Source organism: Rana temporaria, chromosome 2, assembly GCF_905171775.1.
Source record: "Rana temporaria chromosome 2, aRanTem1.1, whole genome shotgun sequence".
Lineage (NCBI taxonomy): Eukaryota > Metazoa > Chordata > Amphibia > Anura > Ranidae > Rana > Rana temporaria.
This window is the reverse complement of record NC_053490.1, coordinates 448,635,087-448,658,522: the sequence shown is the minus strand read 5'-3', so window position 1 is coordinate 448,658,522 and position 23,436 is coordinate 448,635,087. Positions and strand designations below refer to the sequence as shown.

The window sequence follows — 23,436 nt, the reverse complement described above, 5'->3', positions numbered from 1 at the left end:
GTGTTTTTATAACATTTATAATGTCAGGGCTTGACGTCAGGAAGAAATAAATCTATATTCTTGAAGCAGAGTATTAGGCGATGTCAAGCCCAATATTGACATTGTAAGTAATTGGATGTGATGCATTAAGAAGACTAGCTTTCTTCTGACAATCCAGGGCAGCTCATAACCTTTAGTGGAAGCAAGAGAAAGCACAAAAGAAATATTAAGCTGAAGAGATATAAGAAGTGCAAAATATATTGAAGGCTTATGTAAACCTACTGACAGTCGGCCGTTCAATGATGAAATAAATTGCTTTTTCTCCATGAACTTATAGTACCTTTACATTTTAATTTGCAGCAGCTGGAAAAGTCCTATAATTAGGCTTATGTAATGGCTTATGTAATGGTTACTGCACAATACATGTGCAGTAACCATTGAATTAGGTAGAAACCACTGAGGGAGCTACTATCATTGCAACCCGCCAAGACAATAAGAATCTTACTACAGCTTCTATCTATGTATCAGTATCTATGAATGGAGGGGGCGAACCATTTAATCATCCACCTGTCTTCCATTCATATATCCTGTTTCATCCACACAGGCTGTAGTACGGGCTTCTATGAATGGGGGATCTGGGTGAAAAGGGTGAGCATAGTTGGGCACTCATTATTAGAGACTGCGACAGCTCCCACAGTTCTATTAATCCCCACCGCACCAGAAGATTGTGGCATCAGGGGTGGAGGACCATGGATGTAGCAGGATTTCACCTTATAGTAGAGGCATCAGCACGAGAAATACACCCTACTAACTGTAAGTTCTGTTCCTTGTGCTGTTGGTTGCTCTGTACGTTGAAATCCTCTGCCCCCATACCTCCCTCAGTTGTGATCTTTCAGTGCTGTGGGGGTTAATATGAGCCACTGAACCCACCATGGAACTCATCAAAAGTGTCAACCTTGGCCAACCTTTCTGCTGAGTGCTCTATTTAAAATAGCTCCATCACTGGATTGTTGGGTAATGCATATGTATTCTACATACCTTGTTCCATAAATCCAATTTTAAGACTTTTCTAGCTGTGGCAGTATGGATTGGAGGGGGGGGGGGGGGTTAGGGGGCAGAACACATTGAATTTCAATGAACAGAGCAGCCACCAGCAAAAGGGACACTTATCGTTTAATGTATGTACTGTCCCTTGTGCTTATAAAACAAATAAACTCAAGCTTTAACCACTTGCTTACTGGGCACATATACCCCCTTCCTGCCCAGGCAAAATTTCAGCTTTCAGCACTGTTGCGCTTTGAATGACAATTGCGCGGTCGTACGACGTGGCTCCCAAACAAAATTGATGTCCTTTTTTTTCCCACAAATAGACCTTTCTTTTGGTGGTATTTGATCATCTCTGCGGTTTTTATTTTTTGCGCTATAAACAAAAATAGAGCGACAATTTTGAAAACAAAAAAACACATTTTTTACTTTTTGCTATAATAAATATCCAATAAAATGTATTTATTTTTTTCTCAGTTTAGACCAATACGTATTCTTCTACATATTTTTGGTAAAAATAAAAATCGCAATAAGCGTATAGTGATTGGTTTCCGCAAACGTTATAGCGCCTACAAAATAGGGGATAGAATTATGACATTTTTTTTTTACTTTTTACTTTTTTACTAGTAATGGCGGTGATCTGTGATTTTGGTCAGGACTGCGATATTACGGCGGACACATCGGACACTTTTGACACATTTTTGGGACCATTCACATTTATACAGCGAACAGTGCTATAAATATACACTGATTACTGTATAAATGTGACTGGCAGGGAAGGGGTTAACACTAGGGGCGTGGAAGGGGTTAATGTGTGCCCTGCAAAGTGTTTCTAACTGCGGGGGGGAGGGGAGTGACTGTGGGAGGTGACTGATGGTTATCCTTATATACAAGGCACACACCATCGGTCTCCTCTCCCTGACGGGACGTGGATCTCTGTGTTTACACACAGAAATCCATGTCCATGTCTCTGTGACTGCCGATCGCGGGTGCCTGGCGGACATTGCGGCCACCAGGCACCTGAGTGACGCGGCGGGCGTGCACGTGTGCCCCCCAGTGGCTGGAGGCCGTATATAGATGGCCTCCCGGCAATTAAGAGCCACATTGTGGCTGTAAAAAGCCATCAGGTGGGTGGGAAGTGGTTAAATTGTGGCCAGCTACCTACTACAATTATTCACCTCTATACCAATTACCTACACATGAATAACAATGTGAAATAACTGTGTGAAATAACTGTGTTGATGCTCCATTATTCTTTGTTATTCATTATGTCATAATCTTCTATATATACGACAACTAGCGCATTAGTACTCTTTAATGCATTATCTGTTCATTTACCTCTGGCAGAGTGGAACAAAGGCCCCACTTACAAGATATGATTGTTAAGAAATTGAAAAAAAAAGTCTCAGAAAGCTTGTGGTTTTCCTGCCAACAGAAGTTACAGAAAAAGCTATTTCTCCAGTCTGAGGGGTGGGTCAGCTGTACAGAATGGCAGATGGAGCAGTGGACCCTGGACTGAGTGGAGGACAGGCGGCAGTTGCTTGGCTCACAGCTGGTGGGTTGTAGGTGCAGGAGGCTAACAGAAGGACCAGCAGGAACCAGGTAGCATGCAGAGCAGGACAGAAAGATAACTGAATGCGTGGTCTGATTAGCCAGGTCTGCAACAGATGGTCAGGTACAGGTATAGACTACAGGCAGAGAATGGTCATGGTACAGGCAGAGGTCGGCAACCTTGTTAGTGTAGGTAGTGTAGGGACCAAAAACAAGCCAAGGTCAGGTAAGGTAGTGTTCACGCTTGGTCAAGGCAAGCCAGGTCAAAACACAGAAACAGATGCAGGAACACGGTTAATAGCAGTAGTTCAGACATCACAGGCTAATACAGCTTCTCCAGTTTAAATAGAACTGTAGTTCCATTGGTGCCAATGTTAGCGGAGGGTGTACCTGTAAATGCACAGTAAGGTGAGCACCCGCAGATCTGCGTTGGGACATAAACAGGAAGTGACATAGCCGCCATAAGTAGCAGTAAGAAGCAGCTGAAACACAAGCCTGGGCCACACTTCTGGTTCCGCAAATCGGCGTGCATTCCAGGCAATGATACTACGCCATTTGGAATCTTTCCATAGCAGTCTAGGTTCTAGCAGACCGTAGATATCAATAAAAGTGTCTTGCAGCTAATTCCTGATTACAGAAAACAATATTGCAACTCCATAAAAGGACAGTATGTTTACTATACTGCAGTATATTAGTATCACAATACTCATACTATACAGTTATCTCAATATTTATTGTTTGATTTATAATATAATATATTCTATCATTATATCATCTTTTATCACATGAATAGATTTTTATCTTATTTAAAAATGTATAATTGTGTGTGTGTGTGTGTGTATATATATTATTGCGCCGGGCGTAGCGTATCTAAGATACACTACGCCGCTGTAACTTACTTTGTTTTGAATCCTCAACGAATTTGCACCATAAGTTACGGCGGCATAGTGTATCTCCTGCGGCGTAAGGGCGCGGAATTCAAATGGATGTAATGGGGGAGTGTTTTATGTTAATACGTCGTGACCCGACAGAAATACCACAGGCTGTGTGTGGGTTAATGGTTTTGAAAACACAGGTTATTCAACCAACTTGGAACATAATATTCTTGAGTTTTTCACTTTAGGCACTGAAGGGTTTGAAAATATTTAATAACTTTATTTCTGTAAGTAAGCTAAGTTTGACATAAATATTGTAAAGACAACTTGACCTTCATCTTGCTCTGCTGCTTTTTGTTGTCACTTTCTGAAATATCTCTTGAAAATCATGGTGATTATCTGCCTATGGTTCTCAGTTTTTTGTTATAGAGACATAGAAACATTTAGCTGAAAGGCCATGATGCTTTGTCATACTACACAACCTTCACCGGATGCCATGCATATTACTTACTTGTGAATATGCTTTTTATGCTTTAGGCATATTTGATTTTTTAATTTCAATGTTTTTCACAAGAACAAAAAAATCTAAGTACAATTATACAGATCTTGTCATACAATGAGACACAGTGAGGGGAGTCGTTTGAATAAAGGTGTATGACATAGAAATGTGACAGACCCTATAAGCAATACTACGCATTAAGCGCAGGGTAAGAGGTATTGTCTCCCCTCCCCAGACACCCCATCTGGGATCAAACTGTGCCAAGGGGAAGAGGAGACAACACACCCCACTTATTTGTTTCAGTGATTTTTTGGGTTTGCAAGTAACAAGTAATAGGTACATGTAGGACAGTAGACATGCTTCAATATACTGTATATACTACTGTTTTCTACTAAATGCAGTACAGGGTTGAATTACAGCGATTGTCATTCTGTATATATATATATATATATATATATATATATACAGAATGACAATCGCTATAATTCAACCCTGTACTGCATTTAGTAGAAAACAGTAGTAGTTGTTGATCTGTAATGGTACAGTTAATATTTCAGTTAGGTTCTAGTGGTCCATACCAAGTTTACATTAAGATTCCAAATACTTCTACATCTGAGCATAAGGTAGGTAACAAACTAAAAAAAAGGGAATTAAATATGTCCGTCAACCAACCGAGGTAGTAGAATAATAGTATTCAAATTACTACGTTAGTAACAGTTTGTTGTCAAAGGTTATTTATGTGGTCTTTCCAGGCACTTTAAAACCTACGTTCTGTGGGTACTATTTCTGCCAAGAACGCCAAAGCTCAGTGATCCTCCAATGGTTACCTGTACTATGTGCGAATTGTATTTCATATACACTATGTGTGTTTGTTGTTTGTAGGGTTTCTACGATATTGGGGGGATTGTTATCTTTCCAGTGTCAAACTATATTAAGTCCGGCTGCTAAAAGTATATGGGACACCATTACTCTCATATGGGTTGGGAATGGGTCTATATCAAGCGATATAGGTGCCAGACCTGTAGAGGGTGCAATTTTCATACCTGTAACCTGCTCTATTATCTGGAAGATGTGCGTCCAGAATTTTTCAATGCGTGGACATGACCACAGTATGTGCGGAAGTTTCCCTGGTCCTCCACAATTCCTTCAACAATCTGAAGATACCCCAGCCGCAAATTTTGATATGCGATATAAGGTACCATCGCATTAAAATTTTCTGGTGCAGTTCCCAAAGGTTAGCACTTCTGGTAGATGCATATATTATACTAAGAGCTCTCTGCCACTTGTCCGCTGTGTAATTTTTTAGATAGTCCTTTTCCCAGGCTCTTATATAAAGAGTTTTGCTAAACGATTGTTTATTTTGTAGGTGTTTATATAGTAATGAAGTGCCTTTGAGTTTTGTGTTTGTGGTTATGTAGTATATGGCTACTTGCCAGGGTAGGTGGGTGGTTAGCTTGTTACCCTATTTCAGTAAGTGGGATATTTGGATATATTTATAAAAGTCCGATGGTGGAATAGAATATTCAAGTTGTAGTGTTCTAAATGTTTTCAGCGCAGAACCGACATACAGATATTCTAAGGGAAGATCTTTGGAGGAGAGCCATAGCTGTGATCGGAAATTTGAGAGGGGTGAGGGTGCCAGTAGTGGATATAGACTTGTGGAGATAGTGCCAATCTTCAACAGATGCTTGTATGGTGGGAGCTACTGTTGGTTATTTGGATAGGCGGAAAGGGCTAGTTATTACATAATTATATGTTTCCCCCTGTAACTAGGGACCTTTCGAGTTCAGCCCAAAGGGATAACCATTCCTTCACTTGAGCTAATATTGTTATTGCATGGCAATCTTTGATAAGAGTGTGTCCCACTCCACCTGCTTGTTTAAGTTTGATAAGCTTGCTAAAGGCGTATTGTGCCTTTTCCCCAATCCATAGGAATATATTTATCTCTGATTGTGCCTGCTGGAAAAAGGGTTTGGGTACCGTAATGGGTAAAGTTCTAAATAAGTATAAAAATTGTGGGAGAACTTGCATTTTGAATGCAGCTAGCCTACCCGACCAGGAAAGCTTGAATTTCCATAAGTTGTCCAGTTTGGAGCGTAGGGAGTGTGGAAAGAGGATATTGTTTCCCCCGACCAGATCAGATACTCTAGGGGTGAGAGTGATACCCAGATAGGCCATGCCCTTTTCCTTCTACGTGTAGGGTAATCTAGTGCTTATATCACGTCTCACTTCACTAGGTAGGCCCAGTCCTAGGATATATGATTTGGTCTCATTGACCTTATAGTAGGATACAGCATTGAACATTTGCAAAGCCAGGTGTACCAAAGCTAAGAAGGATGTAACATCAGTGAGCATTAAAATTGTATCATCAGCGAACAGGCGCCAATAGGGAATCCCTTAATTTTGGGGTGTTGGTGTATATATGCAGCCATGGGTTCCATGAGTAAATTGAAGATTAGCGGGGATAGTGGACACCCCTGGCAGGTTCTGTTTGTTATAGTGAACGGAGTAGATAGCATACCTGAGATGTATACCTGGGAGGAAGGTGTTGTATATAACGCCATAATGGCTTGAAGCATCTGGCCTTGAAAGCCAAATTTATACAGGACTTGTGCCAGGTAATCCCAGTGAATCTTATCGAACGCCTTCTCTGCATCCAAAGCCAGGAGCAGAGAAGACGTTCCAGTTTTGTTGGCAAGATGGATAATATTAATCAGGCATCTAGTAGCATCGGCCGTTTGATGACCTTTGGTGAATCCAGACTGGTCCGAATGGACCAATGAGAGCAGGAGATTCACCAGCCTACCAGCTATTAATTTGGCATAAACCTTCATGTCATTGTTGAGCAATGATATAGGATGAAAGTGTTGTGGTGTGTTGGGCTCTTTCCCTGGCTTCGGTAGTGCCACAATCATCGCTTTGAGCATTTAAGATGGAAAAGAGGAAGAGGTGGCAGCTTCATTATATATCTCTGTTAGGTTGGGGGTCAATATGTCTCTAAATGTCTTGAAATATTCTCCTGTGAATCCATCTGGCACAGGTGATTTGTTACTAGGTAAGCAGTCAACAGTTCGGGAAATTTCTTGTATTGTAAATGGGGAGTTTAATTTGGCCTGTTGTTCTACCGTAAGTTGCGGGAGTTACGTTTTTTTTGTCAAGAAATTCAGTAATCATGTGGGACGTGGGTTGGATCGTGCTGGGATCCTGTTTCAGGTTGTAGAGTGAATTATAGTAGGCGCTAAAAAAAAGCGTCAGCTATAGCCTGAGGGTGATATCATTTAGATTGGTTCTCCGGATGGATAATGTAGGGAATTTAAGCCCTGTGTCTGTGCCCTCTAAGGCGAGCAGCTAGTAATTTACCTGCTTTGTTGCCATTTGCTTAGTAGGACATTTTTAGCCTCCTGGAGAACTTTTCAAAGTCCTCCAGCATTATTAAACGAAGATCATACCGTAGTAATTGTTCAGATAGTGCTGAGGATATGTTGATTTTATTTTGGGCTTCTAAGGTTTGAATTTCGAGATATTATGTATCTGCCGCCCCCTCAACTTCTTGGCCCTGGCTCCCAATTTAATAAGGAGACCCCACATAAGCCTTCCAAGTTACAAAAGGATCAGCTGCTGAATGCACATTATCCTCAAAAAATTCTAGAAGTTCCATCATTAATTCCAATTTGGAAGGATCATCCTGGAACAGCCGCGGGTCTGAGCTTCAGATAAATGTAGGGTTGGCATTTGATGTGTCTTCTACCAGCAGCGATACCGAGGCATGATGTTGTTGATCTTAGATGCTTTAATTTTGGTTAGTAACCATTTATCTGTTAAAAAGAGGTTGAGTCTTGTGTAGATTTTATGGCTCGTGGAAAAGAAAAAGTAGTCCCTCTTTGTGGCGTAAAGACATCTCCACGCATCGTAGAGATCATATTGAAAAAGGAAGGGTTGGAGTGCATGTTGTTGTCTGCTAGATGGCGTGGTAGAGTCCATCTTTGGGTCCGGGGGCAGATTGAAGTCCCTGCACGATATCAGGTAGCCCTGTTGTATTTGGGAGACCTTCTTCTATGGAGGAGCCGGGTCTGGTGGTCATTTGGAGCATAAACATTAACCACTGTGTAGGTGGTACAATTAATGTCACAGACCAAAATATGATATCTGCCCTGCGGGTCAGGCAATTCTTTGTGCAGATGAAAGGCTACTGTGTCCCTTACTGCAGTTAGAACTCCTCTCTTTTTTGTGTCTGTGCTAGCAAAAAAGACATGTGGAAATTTGGGGTTAGAACAGATAGGTTGAGCATGTATTTTGAAGTGCGTTTCCTGGAAGCAAAGAAGGTCACAATTGTTTTGTACATTGTTCTGTGTTTTGCAGGATGATTAAGCCCTCTAGCATTAATAGTTATGAAGGTTACGGTCATTTTGTGAGATGAAAATGGAGGGTTTCGTGTAGCAGGTGCTGGTAACACATGAGTTGGTTGTCATGGTGTATGAGCCCCAAAGGCGATAGTTGCTGATTTCTCAGTTTTCGTAGCTGTAGTTGTGCCGTGGCATGACCATCAAAGTGAGGGGTTGGGTATAACTGCGACTGTGGACATAAACAGTTTTAACTGTGAAATAGAAAACAGAAATAAACATAGGAATAGTTGTAACGAGAACAGAAGAAGGTCAGTGCAACCTGGGTTTGACATAGAGCCACTTATATCTGCATAGAGGGTATAAACAGAAAAGTTCAGCTTAACAGTTTTCTCCTAATCAGGGAATAATAGATAAGTTCCATTCCTGGCTGCAGCCAATTCAGTTATGTCTGAGAGTGTTTTTTTGAGGTGACCAGGTTCAATTTCTCCGCAGTGTGGTCAGGGCTCTGTGCATTGTGATTCCCGTGGTGAACCCTCTGGTACAATATGCCACATTTTGAAGCAGGGTCATCCCTTTGGCAAGAGTATCCACGACATGGTCCTTACCTTCTTTGGTAATGATCAATTTGGTTGGGAACCCCCACTTGTAGGTGATCTTATGGTTCCTTAGGGCTTTTGAAATAGTATTCAGGTTCCTGAATTTCAGTAGGATAAATTGAGACATGTCAGCAAAAAATTGCAGATCTTTGTATTACGGAGGAAAGAGACGTAGTATAACGTCTCTGGGTATGTTGTCAGGCAGGTGTGATGATTTAGAGAAATGGTGGATCCTGTCCACCGTGATGTCCAGTTCTGTTAGATCTGGCAAAATGGACATAAAAAGTTGAGCCATGTATTTGTGTAATTCAGATTGCTGGACCGATTCAGGGACCCCTCTAATTTTTAAGTTATTTCTTCTAGAGTGATCCTCAATGTCTGCTAGCTTGGCCTTGACTGCATCCATTTCATCCTCATTATTATCGTGGGAATCCACGAGATCATTGATGGTGGTCACAAATTCCTCCATTCTAGTTTCTATATGATCTACTCTGGATGAAGTTGCACGCTGTTCCACCCCAAACTTGTGAACACAGGACAGCATATCAGCGTGTAGTGAGCTTCTCATGGATACTAGCATGTCCTTTAGTGTGGTGTCCCGCACTGGCTGATTACTTGTGGGAAAGAGGTAAATTGAGTCTGGGAGATCCCTGGTATCCTCCCCTGAATCTAGGCCCCGTCTCACCTCATGACTGGAATCCGTTGTATCCAGTCTTAATCTTGCCTTCTCTGGGTTCCCAGAGGTAGGGGTGTGAAGGGGAAACTGTGGGCTTTTTGATGGTGCATTTATTTTTGCTGGATACCTTTGTCAGATCCCTGCTGCGGTGTGCTGGACATGCTGCATGTTGATGGGCCACTGCCATCTTGCCTGGGCTCTGGCGTGAAGTATGCAGTGAGTCTCTGCGGCCTCCAGTTCTCTTTACTTCGCCTGGGCATAATCGTCCAGGTCCCCGGGGTACTGCCTCAGCTCCTGTATGCTCAATGATGCGTGTATTGGGATTTGCAGCCTGCTTTGTGCCATTAATGCCCCGATAGCTGTAGAGCTTCTATATCGAGCGTCCATCGCTGTCTGCGGCAAGCTCCCCCCCCCCCATATTTTTTTATTTTTAGTTTTTTAGTTTAGTTTAACAGACATTTTTGAACAACATTTTAAGCTGTAGTACATAACCATCTGGGACATCTTGGACCTCTTTTGACCCCTAGGCCTGTACTTGTTTTATCATATACACTGTTACTGTCAAGCAAACAAGGGCAGTTAGAGGAGTGAGACAAACCATTTAACACCTGCAAAGGTGCCTACAATGGTCAGCAATTATTTATTTATGTAAAACCAAAATAAGAGTGGGCTTTACATTATTAGTCACTTAAAGTTGTAAACCTCACTCATGAAAATGAACAGCATATCGCTATATAGTGTGTACTTGTTTCAATCCAGAGCACTAAGTGTAATTTTTGTCTGCTGCCCCATTCCTCTGCTATCTGCCTGAGTCACTTTTGACAAGTTTTCCTGACAGAAGAAAGGGTGACAGGAGAGGAATCTCCAGCTGATTGACAGCCTCGTATATTTTTTTAAAGGTATTAATTTTCCAGAAAACTGAGAAAAAAATGACAACTTCAAGAAACTTGGCATGCCTCGTACTAAATTCCTTGAACTGTCTACTTTCCAAAAAAGGGGTCATTATTGGTCCTGTCTATACCATGTGATGACTGTGACCAATCACAGAGCTCATCACAATAATTCACAATGTAAGGCATGTAACAAATTTGTACACAAAGGCTATCATTTGATCTGCTGTGATTGGCCACAGTCGTCACATGGTACCGGCAGCAAGCTGTTACAGTGATCTGTCATTGGCTGTGTCCAGTGGACACAGGGGGGTGACAGAATGCTCTGGAGAGCAGCCTGTTCCTGGAAGGATGTCATAACAGGGGAAGGTGTTAAATCCTGGAAGGAAGGTGTTTGACAATCCTGCTGTCCAAGGTCTCCTCCATAGACATTGCTCCTCCATAGATGCAGGGAAGGAGTGAATGTAGCAACCCCAAGACAAGAGGTGTGTTACTAAGCCGATTACCTGGTAAAAATAAAAGAATAAAAACCTGAAAAAATGAATTGGGAACTGTGTCATTAATTAGATAATCTGGCGGATTAATCCTGGGTGCATTGAATTATAGTGTAAAGCCCCAAACACACCAGCCGAATGTAAGGAGACAATGGGCGGTTGAAAAATAAAAATCTGCTGACATTCCGCTGTGTGTATGTCGGTTGTTAAATCTGGAAAATAAGCAGCCGACCAACTCCGATCAGCATTTTCAGCCAGTGGCAGAGAGCGCTGATTGAAGTGTTCTGGGCAGGGGATCGCTGAAATTTCCTCACAAACTGAAAATTTAAAATGCACTAGCAAAGATTTATATATAAGCACTTAACACATATAGATATACTGTAAATGTGTTCCTTCTATTATGTATGAGCCTTGTAATGGTTCATTCTAAATTGTTGATGGACAAGTACAATGAAAACCGTCTACAGGACAATCATTAGCATGCCATCTACTGGTGACAGCTCATACAGCAGTTGTATTAGACAGTCTGCCTGCAGTCTCTATTTTCTTACTGATTAGTTGAGTTCATTTTCAACAAGTCTTTTTTTTATTTTTTATAAGTAGATTACAACTGTGAGTTCTTTATAAGTGTACTTATTCAAATTAGATTTTATAATCCTGTATAAATATTGACATAGAGTTTGCCATAATAGATTACAGCAAAGAAGCAATTATACTTAATTAGTTTATTTGAGCTTTTCATACTAGTTCAGCTTAGTTTAGTGAGACCTAATTAAAATGCATATGTCTGATTATGTAGATATATATTTCCCCACTGTTACTTAAAGGGCTCATGTTACCTTAGACACTAAAACAAGTTCTACACATTAGGTTAAAGCATATCTAAATCTAAAACACAAACATGTAACATATCGTAGTCCAACTTACAAGTCATTAGATTAGGTACCTGTGTTAGTTTTCCTTTTTTTCAGGCTGTATTCCCTTTTACTTCACTGATAAATCCAGTGAATACTTCACTTGCTGTGCCTGGGTGGCTACTTTCGCTCTCAATATATCTATGGAGGAAGCCATGGCTGTCACCCAGGCTGGACTCCACACATGTCTGCCTTTGTTCATCCCAATTACATGATGGATTGATAAAACTAGCAGATTACAAAAAAAAAAGTGTGCAGGGGCGTAACTGCAGGGGCCACATGGGTCATTATTGCAACCCGGCTTCAAGCTCCAGGGGGCCCATGCGGCATCCCTCTATACCTGGACAGGAGGGGCAGCATATAGATTAACTTACACCCTCCATGTTCCTCCTGCAGTCGCTGAATGCCCGCTTCTCCTTCTCTACATCCCGCAGGCATGGCAAAGCACAAAGTAGTTCACAGCAAGAATAAGCACACCACACATAATTTATTGGAATAATTTGGCCGCAGTGCTATTTAAGTCGAACAATAACAATTCAGTTAAATTAAATTAAATATACATATAACCGTCTCTGGCTAAACCATGAATAATAAACCAAAATTCAGTCACGATGTCTGTCCAGCAAAACTGGTCAACAAACCCCCATAAGCTGCAGCCAGCAAGAAACTAGCTGGCTAAGGCCTCCCCAACACCGTGGCTAAATCAATGATATTCTGTAGACCAACGTTAAATATGGCAAGGCCAATGTCTGATAGATGCACTAGATCATCCGGGCCAAAAAGGCCAGGCAAAAAACCTAATGCGACATGCCAATAAGACAGTCCCCCGGAAGAGATCAGAAAATTGTGGACAGTCCTATTAAGGTACTTACGAATTCTATCGATGTAATGCAGTTTACCATCTGAGGACCATAATGCCCTGTACACACGATCAGAAATTCCGACAGCAAAAGTCTGATGTGAGCTTTTGAACGGATATTCCAACCGTGTGTATGCTCCATCAGACTTTTGCTGTCATAATTTCCGCCAGCAAAAGATTGAGATCTGGTTCTCAGATTTTCAGACGGAAAAAATTCCTATCGGAAAATCCGATCGTCTGTAGCAATTCCAACGTGCAAAATTCCGACGTTCTTGACGGATGAAAGTTCAGAAAACTTTTGTGTGACCGTGTGTATGCAAGCCAAGCTTGAGCAAAATTCAATAGAAAAAACATCCAAGGTTTTTCCGATGGAAAATCCAATCAGGTGTACGGGCATAAGAGCCTAGGTAGAAGACAAGACAGAACGAGGAAATAACAGTTTAACCACTTGCCAACCAGGCCAATTCTGACACTTCGCTCCTACATGTAAAAATCATAATTTTTTTTGCTCGTAAATTTTTTCCATCTGAAAATTTGAGAACCAGATCTCAATCTTTTGCTGGCGGAAATTATGACAGCAAAAGTCTGATGGAGCATACACACGGTTGTGTGTATGCTCCATACGAGCAAAAAAAAAACGTGTGTATGCTCCATCAGACTTTTGCTGTCATAATTTCCGCCAGCAAAAGATTGAGATCTGGTTCGCAAATTTTCAGACGGAAAAAATTCCTATCGGAAAATCCGATCGTCTGTAGCAATTCCAACGTGCAAAATTCCGACGTTCTTGACGGATGAAAGTTCAGAAAACTTTTGTGTGACCGTGTGTATGCAAGCCAAGCTTGAGCGAAATTCAATAGAAAAAACATCCAAGGTTTTTCCGATGGAAAATCCAATCAGGTGTACGGGCATAAGAGCCTAGGTAGAAGACAAGACAGAACGAGGAAATAACAGTTTAACCACTTGCCAACCAGGCCAATTCTGACACTTCGCTCCTACATGTAAAAATCATAATTTTTTTTGCTCGTAAATTACACAGGACCCCCAGAGACCCTAGAGAATACAATGGCGATCATTGCAAATTTTTATCTTGCATGGTATTTGCGCAGCAATTTTTCAAACCCGTTTTTTTAGATAAAACACTGTTTCATGCTTTAAAAAAAAAAAAAAGTAAAGTTAGCCCAATTTTGCATAATGTGAAAGATGAAGTTACGCAGAGTAAATAGATACCTAACATGTCATGCTTCAAACGTGCACACTCTTGTGGAATGGCGCCAAAATTCGATACTTAAAAATCCCCATAGGCGATGATTTAATTTTTTTTACTAGTTACCTGTTACAGAGGAGGTCAAGGGCTAGAATTATTGCTCTCGCTCTAACGTTTGTGGCGACATCTCACATGTGTGGTTCGAACATTGTTTTCATATGTGGGTGGGACTTACATATGCGTTCGCTTCTGCGTGCGAGCACACGGGGACAGGGGCACTTTAAAAAAAAAAAAATGATATTGTTAATTTTACTTACATTTTTTTATTTTGACACTTTTAAAAAAAATAAAACATTTTGATCACTTTTATTCCTATTACAAGGAATGTAAACATCCCTTGTAACAGGAATATGACATGATCAGACCAAGACCCCACATCCCACCTCTAGGCTGGGAAACTTAAAAAAAAATAAAAAGATCACGCTTCCCAGCTGAAGCGGCGCCGTTTTTTTTTAATGCAGAGGCCAGGCATGACGTCATAACATCGCGCCCGGCCTCCGACGATCATAGAGACTCCCGCGACCATCTGGTCCACCGGAAATCTCTATGGTCAAGAACCGGGGCCGGCGGATCCTCTCACCGACTCACCGATCCCTCAGGTGAGTCGGTAGAAGCACCAGTGGGCGGCAGGAGGGGGGGACGTAGGAGCGATCAAGCAGCGGAACAGCCCATGATCATTCTTATGGTGTAGGGAATCGCCGGTTGAAAACGGCAATATCTGAATGATGCCTGTAGCTGCAGGCATCATTCAGATATAGCCCCACAAAGCGAGGACGTCTTTAGACCTCCAGCCATCGGCAAGTGGTTAAATGAGCACAAGTCTCTTTTAATCTCACAGAGCAGATCCCAGGCCTGGATAAGTACATCAATTGGTCTCAACATTCCTCCAACAGAGGCCTCTAATGCCCCACCAAAAAACTTGAAATACATTGGAGTTCAAACCTAAATTTGTAGAATAAGTCCTGGTTCCAGCTCTTTGCTTGGCCCAATAAACAAGAGTGGCCAACTATCCAAATTATTTGTTTAGATGAACCTGAAAAAAGCACAGAATTAATGAATTAGAGCGAACTTAAATCTATTATCACTATCCCCCCATCCCACCCATCTAATCTCAGCAGGGGAAAAACCCCAAAACATTGGCCATTGTGGCAGCATTGATCCTGAAGGAGTGGAAAGAAAAATGAAGACCCGAGAGCTTTAAAGGGGTGGTAAAGGACAGGAACAGGAAGTGAGGATTTCTCAGAAGAAATAAGGACATTTAAAAGCAAAATCGAAGGATGAGGTTAGTGAAGGAGGACTGCACTAAGGTAAAGGAAGCTATTTAGGAAAAAAAAATTGTACCTTTACAACCCCTTTAACTTCTTAAGTCATGAAGAAAAAACGGCGAATATCTGATATCTTGAAAGTGGGGAAAGGTCAGCATGAATACAAAAGGAATCAAGGGATGAGTGTCTGACTGATGCATTACCGAGATGCATTGTGGACTGGGCAAATTGACAAATTTGTAGAATCATATAACGCAGTGGTTCTCAACTCCTGTCCTCAGGACCGACTAACAGGCCAGATTTTAAGTATTACTTTGGGGAGATACAGACTAGAATATTGCAATCACTCAGCAGCAAATGATATCACCTGTGATGTATTTCAGTTATCCTGCAAAGCTGGCCTGTAAGTGGGTCCTGAAGACAGAAGTTGAGAACCACTGGTATACGGTAATAATTTTGCTCCGTGGGCTGCCGGCATTCTGTAGGCACGTTTGATCATGAAGAACGGGGAGAACGCCGCTTGCGGGAGCAGCTGGAGGAGGAGGTGTTCGGTGAAGGCAGCAGTGTTAGGGTCCTCCGATCCCTCTGGGAGCCAGAGGATATGGAGATTGTTCCTCCGGTTACAGTTTTCAGCATCCTCGGCTCGATGTTCAAGCGCCCGCACTTTGGTAGTGAGGGTTTGGAGGTAAGTGGAGTGGTCTCACAGTAAGTCCTCTGTGTCCCCCCACATGGTGCTCTAACTCCGTTAGCCGAGTTCAGGACTTGTCCATGTCCTTGCAGATTAGCCCCATCTCCAGCTGTATGGAGATGATCTTCCCCGTCAGAGTGGTTTGGCATTATGGCAGCGAAGTTATCTTGCTCTTGGATCGCCGGGTCTGCTTCCTCTGTTTTCGAAGCCATATTGGAGATCCTATGGGCCCCCACTTTCCCGTCACAAGGTTGCGAGTGAGACAAGGAGGCTTTCTGATGCACCGCCGACTTACGCTTACAGGGCATACCAGGTCTGGGGATCTTTAGCAGATGGCTTCAAAAGGATATAGGTCTGCAGGGAAACATGATAAATATTAGGCAGAGTAGCGGAGCTCTCTCACTATGCTTCTGCTCCAGTCGCCATCTTGGACATGCCCGATTTTACATGAGATTATTGCTAGCGGGGACAGCTTTTGCACTGAATTGCAGAAATGCGTCATCATGTGACTGCACACATTCTATTCTATATTATAAAATATAATCTATCATCCAATGGAATGTACGGTATTTAAACACAATGCAATTTGAGATTGGTATGAATTAGAAGATTGAAGTGTTTTTTTTCTGCACTTTGTGGAGTTTACTGCTTGTTTGGATATTCTGCGGTACATTGGCCACTTTATAAGATGGTGTTTGTGCATAGGGACTAACAATGATTTGACTACCCTTTTGCACATTATTTTGCAGTTATACAGTATTTAATATTGTTTATTATTTTTCTTAGTGCTGTATGCCGATTTTTAAAGTATACCAGAAAGTGAGAGTCACTGTGCAGTCAGTAATAAGCCAGTGCCACCAATATAGGTCAGTTTGGCAATCAAATTAAGCCAGCAGTCAGAGAATCACTTTAACCACTTAAGCCCTGGACCATTTTGTTGCTAAATGACCAGGCCCCTTTTTGTGATTCGGCACTGCGTCGCTTTAACTGACAATTGCGTGGTCGTGCGACGTGGCTCCCAAACAAAATTTACATCCTTTTTTTCCCACTAATAGAGCTTTCTTTTGGTGGTATTTGATCACCTCTGCGGTTTTTATTTTTTGCGCTATAAACAAAAATAGAGCAATAATTTTGGAATTTTTTTTTTTTTTTAACTTTTTACGATAATAAATATCTCCCAAAAAGATGTCACACATTTTTTTTTTCCTCAGTTTAGGCCGATACGTATTCTTCTACATATTTTTGGTAAAAAAAATCGCAATAAGCATTTATTGATCGGTTTGCGCAAAAGTTATAGCGTCTACAAACTAGGGGATAGTTATATAGCATTTTTATTAATATTTTTTTTTACTAGTAATGGTAGCAATCTACGATTTTTATTGTGACTACGATGTTAAGGCGGACACATTTTTGGGACCATTGTAATTTTTACAGCGATCAGTGCTATAAAAATGCACTGGTTACTGTGAAAATGGCACTGGCAGTGAAGGGGTTAACCACTAGGTGGCGCTGTAGGGGGTTAAGTGTAGTGTTGCTCACGAATATTCGCATTGCGAATATTCGTTACGAATATGGCATATTCGAATATTCGCGAATAACTCTATTTCGCGGCCAAAATTCGCTATTCCGAATATTCGTATTTTTTCAAATTTATTTTTAAAACAGATCACATCCTAGTGATCTCCATCGACGTCTAAAAGCATTGCTGGTATGATTAGAGACCCTGGGCCGAGTAGCTAAGCTGAGGCGATCCTTTTATGTTGCCGAATATTCGCAATCGCGAATATTCGTATTACTAATACTTTCTCCGCCCTTCTTTTGCATCAGAGCCAATCAGAGTTCTCCTACCACAATTGTCATAGGAGAGAGTGGAGTGTTTCTGTGCGTTTTTCCAGTGTATCACATCTTCAAAGAATTTTCCATCTTTTGTCCCGTGTCATCATTTGCATTTCACCTCTTTAATGAGAATAATAACTGTTTAACATAAAGACATTTAAGAGATGTCAACGTAAACGGTTTACTTGGCTTTTTTTTAACTCAACAGAATCAGGGGCCCCAGTGTGCGGTTGATCTTTACCTAACTCAATACAGGTCAGTCTAGAGGAGAGATCTGTATTTTCCAAATCTATGGTTATTCAATATTTATTAAACTAATCAATATACAAATTGGTCAAAGTAAACCCTCAAATCTATATAATAATGTATTTATTTTATTAATACCTTGTTGTTAGTTGCAGGGTCCATTACGTAAAACCACACTTTTTCCAAAGGGCAGGTGAAATTGAATGTTTCAAAATTTCGCAATCAATTTCGCATTCGCATTAGTGAAATTTTGCAATCAATTTCGCATTCGCATTAGCGAAATTTCGCCCAAATTTTTTTTTTTATAAAATATCACGAATATTCGATTATAGCGAATATTTCACGAATATTCGTCTATATATTCGTGATATATCGCAAAATCGAATATGGCGTATTCCGCTCAACACTAGTTAAGTGTACCCTAAGGCGTGATTCTTACTGTAGGGGGGTATGGCTTGCTGTGACACGTCCCTGATCGTGTTCCCGATGACAGGGAACACGATCAGTGACAGTGTCAGCTAGGCAGAACGGGAAACTGTTGTATTTACACTAACATCTCCCCATTCTATGTCTCCGTGAGACGATCGCGGGTGTGCCTGCGGCGATCAAATCCGTGGGACCCGTGGGCGTGCTCACGGAGATCGCGGCGGGCGCGTGTCCGCAACAACTGCTTCTTAAAGGGGACGTATATATACGTCCTTCTGCCTGCCCGTGCCATGCTGCAGACGTATATCTGCGTGCGGTGGGCGGCAAGCGGTTAAGCAATGAGCCATTTAAAACCTGAAAGGCATCAACAGCAGCTTAATAGCAGAATAGAGGTATAGACTTTTCTAAAGTCAAGTAAACACTAACAAGTTTTTTTCATGTAAAACTGACAGCTTCGGTCGGAACCGCTGTACTAACCATGAGAGGTTAGTTCAGCGTTCTCCCCCGCTGAGCTGTTGTGTTCTGATGGGGGAAGCCCCCTCCTCGCCGCCAGAACACTCCAATCATCGCTTTCTGCCATTGGCTGAGAGCAATGATCGGGAGTCGGTCGGCTACTGATTTTCCAGCATGCATGTCCAACAGAAAACCGATGTACGATGCTCGGAGGTGGGTAGGGGACAGGGACAAGGGGTGAGTTGGAAAGGGGGAGTTCCAGCACCTATTTTCTGAGAAAAAAGCCCTGGGTAGAGGTAATTATAGGAAGCACTGAGAGCTGGTAAACCAACAATGGACACTCCCAGATGTGTTGGTTTCTAAAGAGACTCCGGGGCCAATTTATCTCCATTAAGTGGCATTAGGCAGGGAAAATAATTGGAGTGGTGAGTCTTTACTTCCTTCATTGCAGGTACATCATATCTTAGCTGTATTATTTAAGCAGCAAAATTGCTTTAAAACATTTGTGGGTTATTGCTTCCTACAAGATACAAAATCTCTCAAATCTAGAAGACACGTGTGATTAAATGGCACCACGCTGTTTTGCTTAACACTGTTTCCTTATGTAGCACATTCTCTTAAGTGCAGCCCATTTAGAGCTTGGTATCACCAGGCTGACGAGAAGAAAATATTTATCAAGGTGATGCCTCATTTCACAGGATGCTTTCATATCCGCATTTGTGTATTACAGATAATTTAATTGCTAGATTAAAAGCATTGTTTTCACATTTCACTGTATAATAAGTCTGGGAAAGCTCATGTACAAAAATGTCTATACAATCACTGTAAACCTATTTATCCATTTCACAGTCTGTTAGAAAAAAATCATATATTGAGACAGGAATGAACTAATACTGTGATATACAGTATGTATATTATGAAATAAATATATTTTAAACATTTTCACTAAAAGTCATTACCTAGGGTGCTGTGTGCAATGTGTCCAGGTCACTCCCTAATCAGGAGGAGGCTTTGAAAAAAAAATGATCATGTAGCGCCCCCCCCTTTTTAGTTAGTGGGGCGTTACGCTAAAGTTGGTGGGGAATGGGAGATTTCACTCGCTCCCATTCACTAATTGTTAGTTTGTGCTGGTGCCAGTTCAGAACTGCCTCTTGGGTCAGTCTGTGTGTCCAGGGGTGCGCTTCCACCCCTGGGCGACAGTTGGCGCTATAGGGGTTCTGACGGAACCATCCTTCCCCAGCAGCCAATCAGAGGAGTTCCCCTCTTTGGGCATGCTGGCGGGGGGTATATCTGGAGCACCGGACATTTTTCGTGTAGTCTGCAGGGCCCGAGTTCCAGGTGCGGCATCCACGGGCCCCATCCTCATGGCCGGCCGGGTTGAGGCTGTGCACCTCGCGGAGCCTTCTGTTGATGAAGAAAGGGACCCCAGCGGCTTGCTGGGTTCCAGATCCTAGGCTGGAGGCTGAACGTTGGGGGATTGGCTCGGGAGAACCTAAGTGCAGAGGTTGTCTGTGAGGCCTGGACGAACCACCGGGGATCCGATCACCGTGCTACATGACAGGTATTTTTCTTTTGCTGTCAGTGGGTGATCCTGTAGAACAAAACTTACTGGGAGGATTCGCTATCCTTACATTTCAATTATACCAAGAAAATTTACTGCGCCTGTGGCAGAGGCATTGTTTCCTCCCAGTGATCTGATTATTGCGAGCAACCCTTTGGCTGCCAGGTCCAAGTTAATTGCCTGTCCAAAGGGCAATTACCCACCCTGGCGAGGGTGGCAACGTTTGAATTATTTGTGCCGAGAGCAGGCTTGCTCTCTATGTTTTTGATATCCAAGGCCTGATGCTACAAGTCCTTCCTACTCATCAACCTCTTGCTTTACTGTGTGTCATGTTGATGTTGGCCTTGTTGGCCGAGGAATTAAGCATTTAAAACTCACGCTACCTGCTGGACACTTGTTCTTTTATCCACACTCACAAGCATCACCACTAGACAGAAGAATTTGGTAACTTAATACGCCGATCCCAAATCAACCAGCGGCTCCTTCGGGGGTAGCGCTACACTCACAAGTGTCAAAAAGAACCAAAGAATTTCATAGATTCCTGCCACTGCCATTCACACGGGGGGCATAATTCCAATGCAAATGTAGTCTTAAAAAATTGTTAGCCAAACTGGTTTCCCCAATGGAAGTTGTTCTTCTCATTCTTGGTTACCATTAACCTCCATATTCACATAACATTTTGCTTTACAGACAGCAGTATACAGCAAAATGGTAAATCAATTAATAGATGTTTTTACTAGAGGTTAGAATTAATTGTAACCTTCAACTGTCCTTTTCTTATCAAAGTTTTTCTATTCCTGTTAACCAGGATAATCCTTTTCTCTCTGATGAAAGCAATCCTAACCTGCGAGGAACTAAGCGGCTCAGCAAAAGCAATATTGACATCTCAGGAGTTTTGGACAATGAAGAGCCAAGGCAACGGAAACAGAGTGATTCATCTACCTACGACTGTGATACGATAACCCAACACCATGCTTTCCTGTCTAGGTAAAGTAACATGACACAACTGTATGCTCCTGCACTTTAAGAGAGAGAGAGAGAGAGAGAGAGAGAATGAGAGTGAAATACAGTTGCAAGCAGTTTACTTTTAAAAATTCTGCAATAAATCAGTATAGCCAGCACCCAGTCAATAACTTCTTGTTAAATCATCAGATACAGTGGAACCTTGGTTAACCAGTAACGCGGTTAACGAGTGTTTTAAAAGACAAGCAACTTTTTTGTTTTAATCCTGACTCGGTTTGTGAGTGTTGTCTCGCGAAAGAGAGCCGGATTCAAGCCAATAGGGTGCGCAGGTGACACTCGGAACAGATTGGAGCCATTTGGAAATACACACGGAAATACTCAGTTCCTGATTGTTTCCAAGCCTTTCCAAGGATTTCTGAGTTCAGCCGTGCTGTCCCTGAGTATTTTCGAGGCTCTCCAGCGCCCCCCACCTCTGACCACATGCGGTATTGCATGCAATAAAAGTTAAAGGGGTTGTAAAGGTTCGTCTTTTATTTTCTAAATTGGTTCCTTTAAGCTAGTGCATTGTTGGTTCACTTACCTTTTCCTTTAAATTCTCTTCTAAATGTTTTTTTCTTTGTTTTAATTTCTCACTTCCTGTTTCTCCTCAGTAACCTTTCCACTATCATCCGAGCCGTGGAAAGTCATTTAGAACAGCTTACTGAACACCTTACTGAGGAGGAACAGGAAGTGAGAAATTCAGACAAAGAAAACAAAGAAAAAAAAAAACATTTAGAAGGGAAATTGAAGCATGGGGTCCCCTATAACCCTGGAACCGAAATTGTGCCTCCTGGGAATCTTCCCTAACCCCAACATTAATAAATTTTCTAAAATATTTTTACACTAAACGCTTTTTTCTGCACGTAAGGTGGTTGCAAGAATGTGGATGAGGCCCGATCCCCCCGCTGTTTCGCACTGGATTGCGGAGGTTAATGTAGTCCTACCATACAAAAAACTGATCTACTCCCACAGAGGTTGCCCTTCTAAATACGGGAAGATATGGGATAAGTGGCTCAAAGCTGCTGACACATGTGTATAGACAGATGGACAGTGGCCAGATGCGCTTGCTCCATCTTTTGGCCGACGGGGGGTGTATCTGTTTGTTTTGAGGGGACAGGACCCCGAGTAGCACGTGATGTTTATATTCTGTAATATTGAGCTGTTATTGGCACCAATTGTGTGATTTTTGACTGATGTTTCTATTATTGGGAATGAAGATATATCTTAATGTTCAGAGATACTGTCAGATACACTTGTTGATTATTATGATATCCTTTTGTATGTACTGTATCTTTTTCTTTTGTTTAATAAAAGCTTTTTGATTAAAAAATAAGGGAATTGAAGGAAAAGGTAAGTGAACCAACACTCCACTAGCTTAAAGGAACCTATTTAGAAAATAAAAAACGAACCTTTACAACCCCTTTAATGCGGAACAAAATATCTTTGTTTCCATTGACTTCTATGGGGAAACTCGCTTTGATATGCGAGTGCTTTGGATTACAGGCATTCTCCTGGAATGGATTATGCTCGTAATCCAAGGTTTCACTGTATACTGTTTGTTTAATATTTCTAAAATGACTTACCTGTATACATTTCTTTTTCCATTTCTTTTGGTTTTTAAACTTTAAAGCACCCATTGCATGTAGGGCAAGATTGCTGAATAGCCAATAGGAAAATGAAATTGAGGAAATTTCCCCCCAAAAAATGTAAAAAAGAAACCCCAGATTTCTTTGAAATCTTGTCATTTCGAAAAATGCTTTGGAGTCAATGGTGAATGTGAGATTATGGTTGTTTTATGGGTTTTGTAGGATTCTATGGGCTTTAAATGGCTCCTGGGTCCTACAGAAGCTCTCTTTAGCCATACTGTATTTGTTGTTTTGCCAAAAAGACAGCCCCTTATTAGCTTCATCGTGTTATGGTTTTTTTTTTCTTTGAAAAGGAAAAAAAAGCAGACAATGCAAAATTCTAAAACAAA

General features: G+C 41.6%; 1 protein-coding gene across 1 annotated transcript in view; it reads left to right on the top strand.

Annotated features, from left to right (window-relative positions):
• The window catches only part of PITPNM3 (PITPNM family member 3), a 762,997-nt gene that overhangs the window by 640,603 nt on the left and 98,958 nt on the right, over positions 1 to 23,436 (top strand). The window contains exon 8 of the mRNA XM_040338476.1: positions 21,268 to 21,446. Within this exon, the coding sequence (XP_040194410.1) occupies positions 21,268 to 21,446 (179 nt within the window). The remainder of the gene's footprint in view (positions 1 to 21,267; positions 21,447 to 23,436) is intronic.